The sequence below is a fragment of the Capra hircus genome, chromosome 13 (genome assembly GCF_001704415.2).
Source record: "Capra hircus breed San Clemente chromosome 13, ASM170441v1, whole genome shotgun sequence".
NCBI lineage: Eukaryota > Metazoa > Chordata > Mammalia > Artiodactyla > Bovidae > Capra > Capra hircus.
The window spans coordinates 2,172,654-2,182,875 of record NC_030820.1 but is presented as its reverse complement, the minus strand read 5'-3'; the positions used below and the strand labels follow the sequence as shown (position 1 = coordinate 2,182,875).

The 10,222-nt window shown below is 41.1% G+C and overlaps 1 protein-coding gene across 8 annotated transcripts in view; it reads right to left on the bottom strand.

The window, feature by feature from the left end:
* Positions 3,113 to 10,222, bottom strand: part of PLCB4 (phospholipase C beta 4) — a 471,668-nt gene continuing 464,558 nt past the window's right edge. For 6 of the 8 annotated variants that reach the window (XM_018056911.1, XM_013968409.2, XM_018056913.1 and 3 more), the window contains 3 exons: positions 9,960 to 10,046; positions 6,786 to 6,822; positions 3,113 to 4,624 (listed from right to left, as the gene is read on the bottom strand). In XM_018056911.1, the coding sequence (XP_017912400.1) occupies positions 4,536 to 4,624; positions 6,786 to 6,822; positions 9,960 to 10,046 (213 nt within the window). In that variant the 3' untranslated portion in view covers positions 3,113 to 4,535. The remainder of the gene's footprint in view (positions 4,625 to 6,785; positions 6,823 to 9,959; positions 10,047 to 10,222) is intronic. The other 2 variants (XM_018056915.1, XM_018056916.1) reach the window with 1 other exon arrangement.

Sequence of the window (10,222 nt, the reverse complement as noted above, 5' to 3'; positions counted from 1 at the left end):
TTCGAGTCCAGCGTTTCTCATGATGTACTCTGCATAGAAGTTAAATAAGCAGGGTGACAATATACAGCCTTGACGTACTTCTTTTCCTATTTGGAACCAGTCTGTTGTTCCATGTCCAGTTCCAACTCGTGCTATCTGACCTGCATACAGATTTCTCGAGAGGCAGGTCAGGTGGTCTGGTATTCTGATCTCTTTCAGATTTTCCACAGTTTGTTGTGATCCACACAGTCAAAGGCTTTGGCATAGTCAATAAAGCAGAAATAGATGTTTTTCTGGAACTCTCTTGCTTTTTCCATGATCCAGCGGATGTTCACAATTTGATCTCTGGTTCCTCTGCCTTTTCTAAAACCAGCTTGAACATCAGGGAGTTCATGGTTCACATATTGCTGAGGCCTGGCTTGGACAATTTTGAGCATTACTTTACTAGCGTGTGAGATGAGTGCAATTATGCAGTAGTTTGAGCATTCTTTGGCATTGCCTTTCTTTGGGATTGCAATGAAAACTGACCTTTTCCAGTCCTGTGGCCACTGCTGAGTTTTCCAAATTTGCTGGCATATTGAGCACAGCAATTTCACAGCATCATCTTTCAGGATTTGAAAGAGCTCAACTGGAATTCCATCATCTCCACTAGCTTTGTTCGTAGTGATGCTTTCTAAGGCCCACTTGACTTCACATTCCAAGATGTCTGGCTCTAGATGAGTGATCACATCATCATGATTATCTGGGTCATGAAGATCTTTTTTGTACAGTTCTTCCATGTATTCTTGCCACCTCTTCTTAATATCTTCTACTTCTGTTAGGTCAATACCATTTCTGTCCTTTATCGAGCCCATCTTTGCATGAAATGTTCCCTTGGTATCTCTAATTTTCTTAAAGACATCTCTAGTATTTCCCATTCTGTTGTTTTCCTATTTCTTTGCATTGATCGCTGAAGAAGGCTTTCTTATCTCTTCTTGCTATTCTTTGGAACTCTGCATTCAGATGCTTATATCTTTCCTTTCTCCTTTGCTTTTCACCTCTCTTCTTTTCACAGCTATTTGCAAGGCCTCCCCAGACAGCCATTTTGCTTTCTTGCATTTCTTTTCCATGGGGGTGGTCTTGATCCCTGTCTCCTGGACAGTGTCATGAACCTCATTCCATAGTTCATCAGGCACTCTATCTTTCAGATCTAGGCCCTTAAATCTATTTCTCACTTCCACTGTATAATCATAAGGGATTTGATTAAGGTCATAACTGAATGGTCTAGCAGTTTTCCCTACTTTCTTCAATTTGAGTCTGAATGTGGTAATAAGGAGTTCATGATCTGAGCCACAGTCAACCTCTGGTCTTCTTTTCGTTGACTGTATAGAGCTTCTCCATCTTTGGCTGCAAAGAATATAATCAATCTGATTTCGATGTTGACCATCTGGTGGTGTCCATGTGTAGAGTCTTCTCTTGTGTTGTTGGAAGAGGGTGTTTGCTATGAACAGTGCATTTTCTTGGCAAAACTCTATTAGTCTTTGCCCTGCTTCATTCCTCAGTCCAAGGCCAAATTTGCCTGTTACTCCAGGTATTTCTTGACTTCTTACTTTTGCATTCCAGTCCCCTAGAATGAAACGGACATCTTTTTTGGGTGTTAGTTCTAAAAGATCTTGTAGGTTTTCATAAAACTGTTCTACTTCAGTTTCTTCAGTGTTACTGGTTGGGGCATAGACTTGGATAACTGTGATATTGAATGGTCTGCCTTGGAGACAAACAGAGATCATTCTGTCGTTTTTGAGATTGCATCCAAGTACTGCATTTCGGACTCTTTTGTTGACCATGATGGCTACTCCATTTCTTCTGAGGGATTCCTGCCTGCAGTAGTAGATATAATGGTCATCTGAGTTAAATTCACCCATTCCAGTCCATTTTAGTTCGCTGATTCCTAGAATGTCGATGTTCACTCTTGCCATCTCTTGTTTGACCACTTCCAATTTGCCTTGATTCATGGACCTGACATTCCAGGTTCCTATGCAATACTGCTCTTTACAGCATCAGACCTTGCTTCTATCACCAGTCACATCCACAACTGGGTATTGTTTTTGCTTTGGCTCCATCCCTTCATTCTTTCTGGAGTTATTTCTCCACTGATCTCCAGTAGCATATTGGGCACCTAATGACCTGGGGAGTTCCTCTTTTGGTATCCTACCATTTTGCCTTTTCATGCTGTTCATGGGGTTCTCAAGGCAAGAATACTGAAGTGGCTTGCCATTCCCTTCTCCAGTGGACCACATTCTGTCAGACCTCTCCACCATGACACGCCCGTCTTGGGTTGCCCTGCAGGCATGGCTGGTTTCACTGAGTTAGACAAGGCTGTGGTCCTATGATTAGATTGACTAGTTTTCTGTGAGTATGGTTTCAGTATGTCTGCCCTCTGATGCCCTCTTGCAACACCTACCACCTTACTTGGGTTTCTCTTACGTTGGGCGTGGGGTATCTCTTCTAGCCTGCTCCAGCAAAGCACAGCCACTGCTCCTTAACCTTGGATGAGGGGTATCTCCTTACCGCCACTGTTCCTGACCTTCAACGTGGGATAGCTCCTCTAGGCCTTCCTGTGGCTGCGCAGCCACCACTCCTCTGGTTGCTCCTCCCGGCCGCCGGCCCTGGCCTCGAGCGTGGATGGCTCCTCCTGGCTGCTGCCCCTTGCCTCGGGCTCGGCCTAGAGTGCCAGGCTGCGATGGTGCAGGAACGGCAAGAGGAGCTACCCCATGTCCGAGGTCAGTGGCGGCCGGGAGAAGACACCCGGTGGCCGGGAGGAGACACCCCGCATCCGAGGCAAGTGGCGGCCGGGAGGAGACACCCCGTGTCCGAGGCCAGTGGTGGTGACTCAAACTCTACTGTCTTACAAATTAGGAAATCTGTAACCAGAGAATTTCAAAAGAAGCCAGTTCAAATGACAACTGTGAGAAAAAGGAAAAACAAGTACTTTACATTGGGAGTCAACCAGTCAAACAGTCTTTTTAAGTCAGGAGAAAAATGTGTTGGGGGCAGGCATAAACCCCCCTCTAAGAACAATGAAGAGATTATTTAGGAAACAGAGAAAGTACACGGGAAGGCATCCTGAGGAGCAAACACTCTGACAGATGTTGGATGTGTTTTCATTTTTTTATTAGAGAAGTTGGAAGCTTACTTTCAGTATTGATGGTAACATAATTCTCTGTTTTACTCAGAGGAACACACAGAATCAATCTGTACAAGCATATACAACAATCCGGTTGGTGGTTGGTGCCCTAAATCAGTGATCTGATTAGTTCTCGAGTGCAGTTTCCATGCGCTCCTCTGGGCGTTGGGGCACAGCTCCATCCCAGGAGGGACTTTTCCATGCACTGTCTGCAACACAACTACAACAGGCTTAACGACCATGCAGATTAACACTGTAGCAAATTGTTTTGATATTTAACAGACATAAAAAGATTATTTCCTGATATGAAATTCTGAAAATCTGCATAAATATTTTTTGTGTAAAATTAAATTAGTTATGTATTTTTTTTTGAAACTAGAACTTGAAGTATCAAGAATGCCCACATAGTTCATATACACATATATATAGACTTTTTCATTATGCTAAAAGTCTTGAGAGTCAAATTATATTCTGTGCCATACAGTTACTTAACCAGTATGTATTTGCATTAGGTTAACTGTGTACGGATTAGTCATAATTGGTGCTTGTGTATCATGCAAAGATAGTTCTAGTATTCCTGTTCACTAATCTTGTCATGTGGCAATACTTAACATGATTTTGCTCTCTGACAGTGTGAATTAGGAGCATAAATACTTTTTACATGGTCACATTTACAAACAGTTGCCAATAACCACTTCACAATCTTCATGGTGTAAGAGTGAGCTGTAGTAATCTAGGGTCAGCAGAAGCAATTCCTAGGAAGCAATGTCAGATGTCAGCTTCTTAAACGTGCCTGAGAGTTCTCCTTGTGAGCACACTGGTTTTGGCACAAGGACACAGTTCTATTTTTCTGTTGTTCTAACCGTTTCCGTGACTGTTATAGGAAGTTAGCTTTGTATGGCATGGTGGAGACATGGCACTTACTGATGAGGTAACTCATGTAGAAAAATCCCCCCAGTTGCTGTCTAGCAGATCACCACTGCTGCTATTAATCTGCAGACAGTTTCCTCCCCCCACCCCAGTGCATGTGCTTGCTATGACATGGCTAATGCACTATTTTTGCTGCTGCTCAAACATGTCTGAACGCATCACAAAGCAGAGTTTTTAACACCAAGCTCATTTACTTGTGATGATATTTTCGGGCAAACATGTCGAAGTGGTATGATCAACAGGTAAACTCTGACTTACTGGAGTCGCAATTTGGGGGGATTTGTAACTACTTTTGGTTGAGCAAGGAAATTTAGTATTCAGAATGTTTAAGAGACGGAAGTCTCTGTGGTTTCAGGTGACCTTTTGTCTACATGAAAAGGAAACGCAGAAGGCATCAGCTTTCCTCCATGGAATCTGTGTTCAGAAGCTGGGGACTGCTCTTTGATGGGGTGGTTCTGTGGGTTCAGTTTGTGTCCTGGAGTTTCACACAACTGTTGCTGGTCTGCGGTCCATCTCGGCTTCCAATTTCACCATCTGCTGCATCTCCTTCGCCTGTAACATCAGAAACAAGACCTTACATGTTGAAATCCTCTCCTGAAGACATGCAGCAAAACCCCACCTCTCTTTTCCCTCGAATTTGATGCTTGTCACTGTTTCCTGGATACTTAAAAGTGTGGTCCACAGACCAGCAGCATCAGCATTGCCTGGGATCTTGTGGGAAATGCAGAATCTGGGACTCCACCCCCACCCTACTGACCCAGAGTCTGCATTTTAGTAAGATCCCCAGGGAAGTTTTATGCATGTTAAAGTCTGGGAAGGAATGGTCCACACAGTACCAGGAAAACAACTGGAAAAGAAGCTACACCTGTCACTTGTAGATCACATCATTTCTAACTGTTTGATTTAGTTCCCACAGACTGACATGCCTTGATGGTGTGTAGATAATTTGATCACTTTTAGAATAAGCATTGCTTATGTACAATTTATTCCTCAAATAGCTTGAAATTTAATGAAAAGTGACTGTCTAAGAATCTCACGGATGGGAAAGCCTATCACGTCAGATTGGTTGGAGAATGCTGCGGGCAGAACGTCACATGCATACGTAGGGTTCTTGGAAGGCTGCTGTGCAAAAAAAACTCTCCTTACAGGTTCTCACTTCTCTGGAGCAATTCAGCTTTTACAGTCTACCCCAGGAAGCAAGCTACAGTGAATTGAATCTCATGAATTAAGGCTGTCAAGAAGACAACCAGCTGATTTGAGAGGTGGAAAGGTGTCTGATGGGGACAGGTTCTGGTGACAAGTCATTGCCTGGCAATATAGGGAAAAATCAATTGTTTCATTTTAAGCTTTACTTTCCAACCATGTGCTTTTTTTCAAACCCAACACATGTATCTTTTGGAGAAAAAGCATTCCTGTCCTCTTTCAGTGACACATCACTTTGAAATAAAGGACATTTAAAAATGGAAACATGGATATATAAAGATATAACTTGGAGGAGGACCCTGATGAGCTCTGATGTTACTATTCGTGTCGACTTAGGTATTCCAACTAAATGGAAGGTCAGTGGGAGGATTTAGTCAACTCTGCTGATCATACTATGAGCATCAAAATGTATCAAATGAAGTTTTGCTATGAAATTAGTTTAACCCACAGACCACAGAGTGATCTCCTTCTTATTGTTATTTTTAGACTGTGGCTTTAAATTCCATTTTGGTGAGGATGGATATAAAAACACCAAATATAGTAACTTTCTGCTTACATTTGGGATGGATGGCTCCCACTCCCCAGATCTTTTTTTTTTTTTTAATGCCTGAAACCTACTAATGCTCTAATAGAAAAATGAAGAAATGGAGAAAATACACGAACATGAAACTATGACACAAACAGTATTTATAAGAGATGACAGTGAAGTATCAGCACTGGAAATCAAATATTTTGTGTTCAGTAAATAGTAATAAAGGATTCCCTCTGCTTCTTTCCCTCTAGCATTAAGGACAATATTGAACATGGTATAGAGAGAAGGATCCTATTAACAGTACAGGAGGATTCCAAGAGCCAGGTTCTCATATGAGCAGGGTGACCACTCATGCTCACTTGTCAGGACGGTTCCAATTCATGCCTATGGTCCTGGCTATTATGAACAACATCCCCTGTCACTTTCAAAGCTATTCTGTTTGAATGATAAATTATATGGTTACCGTATGTATAAGGGGTGATTAGGTTTCCTGGCAGACTAGTTCTAACAGAAAGCATGACAAGAGTCTTTGTACAATGATGCTGTATAATGTGTTTGCATGCAGACCATAACTCTCTGTTACTAAAAACCACCAATCAACTTTTACTGGTTACTTTAAAAATTAATGGCAGTCATATTAATGTTTGTGAAAGATCTGACTCTGTGACCCAGTTTCAGCTGTGACTGATCCAAAGGACCACTTTTTCCAGTGACTGGGTATGTCTTCATCAGCATGAGATTCCTAGGTCTGCAACTGCAAAGGATGCTAAAATGCCATCAGAAATAATTCTCTCAAGACGCTGGGCATTTCAGTTTGAATTGTACATCAGAAATCCAAGCATCAAATAGTCAAACTTTTCAATCAAACCCTTGCAATCTTAACTAGTCAAGAGCAGACGTGAATCATCAAAGCAGCGAGAATACGAGCGCAGTTGAGCAGGAAGGCAATATCTTGCTTATCAGAATTTTCAGTCCTACCTTGAGTTTGGGACACTGCATGACAGGATTTCAAAAGCTGTTTGTACAAAAATAGTAATGTCAAAATTGAGTCATACATACAAAACAAAGAAAATAAATGAATACTGAAGTGAATTTGAAAAATGAATGTAAAACCATATACAGGAAAGCAAAAGGCTAAGGATAAAACATGTATAGAACCGTCAGCAACAAACTTACCCCAGGCTGATCTCAACAGAAACAACAGAACAAAAGCGACCAATGCCTCTCAGCCCAGACTGCAGCTCTCCCATGGGGCGAGACCCTCACCTCTCCTCATTACATGACAGGACTGATGAGAAAACCAACTTTTAAAACTTGAGTATGACAGTAATGGAGCATTTCATGTCTGAAATGGTGCATGTCAAGACAGATGAGCTCATGTATGGCTGGGAGGTCTATGGGAGATGGTAGGGGAAAAAAATCCCCATCCTTTGGAGTTTTAAATGAATACTTGCCAACCAAGCAGGCAAAGCCATTCGAAATGACATAGGCGGTTAGGGTCCAGAATCAGGACCCAGATAGGCTGAAACCTGAGTTGTTTCTGCCAGTGCCTCAGCACTGTCTAACTAATGAAGTAGATGATTCCAGGCTTTGCTTTGGGGCAACCAGGAAAATTTATAGGATAAGGGTTATAGGGAAGCAGTAAGAAACTTTAAAGGGAGATATTATTGCAGAATGTTAAAATGAATTTATTTTATTATTTTTATTATAAGTCTTGAGGTTTAATAGCAGTTTGGGAGATTGTTATACAAGTTTGGGATTGTCTGGAGACAGGAAACTATTTCCTGTCAATGAAATTTTGAATTGAGTTGCTTCAGTCGTGTCTGACTCTTTGTGACCCCAATGGACTGTAGCCCACCAGGCTCCTCTGTCATGGGATTCCCCAGGCAAAAATACTGGAGTGGGTTGCCATGCCCTTCTCCAGGGGATCTTCCTGACCCAGGGATCAAACCTGGGTCTCCTACATCACAGGCGGATTCTTAACCACTCAGCCACCCAATAGGATATAGGGGGAGCTCTCCAAATGGTTCCAGACCTCACCTAATACGAGACAAGAAATAGAGCTGCAGCATCTTTGGCACTGCGCCAAGACAGTGTTGAACCACAGGTAGTAACTGAATGGAGAGGTATTCAATCTGTAAACTCCCCCCTCCAAAAGTACACTAGAAAATCTCTGGGACTGAATTTGTTACAGAATGGGCCATATTTATAAAGCAAAGCTTAACACAGAAATTCAAGTCCAAATTGCACACTTGCTAGAAGCATCAATATACCTTGAATTTCTTTTCATGGAATCTCATTACATCTTCACCAAATCTCAAGCCTTCTTACATTCTTTCCTAAGATTCTATGACTCAGAGTATCAGGTGTGGGTGGTAGGCATTACCTGCGACCCCTTGAAAGGCATTATATGTATTTCAGAAACAAGAAGAAGTCAGTATCCTCCCAATAAGATCCAATCAATACTGTTATCATTAATCCAATATTTCAGTGTAAAATCTCTGGTGTGATTTGAGTTACACATGTATTAGGATAAAAGGCCAAAGTGATTTTAAAATTGTGTACTTTAGCTCTGAAACTAAAAGCACTGGGTATTCTCTAGCTCCGATATATATACCACTATTGTGATGATGAGCAATTTTTAGCACATTTATATTCTTTAGTCAAACTTGTTGCTAAGCAACACAGTGATTTCTAAGTAGTTTCTTAATTTAGTTAACTGACACAGAGCTGCATCTTACCTTCACTGTGCCTTCTTTAAGGCATCCTTATCCCCACCCAGAACTGAGTCACTGAAGTGGATTCTAATGTTTAGAAATAGCAGCTATTCCCTTATCCATTCCCCTCACCCTCCAGAAACACTTTCTGAGAAATGGCTTTGACAGTAAAAAAAGATAGGTAACTTGTACTAGAAGATGCTGTATCTAGGGATTGGTCAAATGAGTGGGACCTGTGGGACAATAAACACTTATTGTCCGCCTTGGAGATTTGTGGACTATTCATGAATAGAAGCATTTGGCTGGAAAAGAAATGGGAAACATAACTTAGAAGAATGCTGATGAATAAAACTTCTATCAACCAAAAAGTAAAGGACATGAAACCAGAAGTTGGATTTATTTGTTACTCAATTGCAATACAAAAAACAAACCCTGATTTTATCGTTTTGTTTTACTTTCTCAAAGGTACTTTTTAGTCTAATTTCCAGTGAAGTTTTCTTCAATGGAAGCCATTTACTCTTAAAAAAAAAAACACCTTAAATAGGATTACTTTATATGTGAAAGGGAACAGGAAAGAATAACGCAGTACAAGTACGGGTTTCAGAACTTCTTTACAGCTTCTAGACTGGAGTAAATTGCCTAGAAATAGTAACTTCCAAACCAGCTACACCTGAAGAGGTGTATTTGGCCTGAGATAGACTGAAATTTTAACTGCTACTGAGGGTCATCGTGCCATAGAAGCTAGAGGTATTTCCATCCAATTGAAATGAGACTGTGGATGGCCAGTGGGCTGTAGCCCAACTACCTGAACTCCATTTGAGGCAAATACACATTCATCTTGATGTTGGTTTATGCCTGACAGCTACTGAATAGTTGGATTTTGGAGACCTCTTTTTATTTGTGTATATTTTAATTTAGTGTTTAACACTAACAGTATGGTATCCACTCACATTCAGTGGTTTGTAGAATTATGGCAGTTCATGCAATTAGGTTTGGCTTGGAAGTCCTGAGAAGGTTTTATAATTTCATTTTTAGATTGAGGTTGAAAGTAGGTGGTTTCTCATTTGCTTTTAAATACAATATCACTTGTCTCTAGGGTACAAGTGATATAACTTCACATAAAAATGGAGAAGTAACTTATAATCTGTTTTCTCCTCCTCTCAGGAATGTCCTTTCTAAAATCCCCATCATCTAATCAAATTTTGATGCTTTTTTTCTCCACAGCCACATTCCTCTCCCACTTCAAAAAAAGTACTTTCTGTTCTTTTTGGATGAAAAGGGCAAAGCACAGTAATGGCACCAAATTTTTCTAGCCACGTTCCTACGTCACTACGCAGCCTGCTAGCTTCAGCAGGAGGGTCACTGTGGGCCATGGCATTTGCCTCCTGGATCTGGTTGGCTGCCTACATCTTTTTACGCTTTTTAAGTGAAATACCTGCTCATTCTGTTTCTCTAGGAATTCGAGGTGCTCCAGCTGGACTTTTTTCAACTGATCCATTTCTTTGGACTGCTTCATGGCGAGCTGCAAAGCAAAACAAAACACTTCAGATCAACTTTGGGTTGTAACCTTAACACTTATGGATGAGGGTTGGTAGTTTGCAGTTTAAGAGAAGGATATAAAAATAATTTAAAAAAGAAGAAAGAAAATAGCCTGAAAACTGGGAGAATTTAAACCGCATAATTTTTGCTGGTAAGATA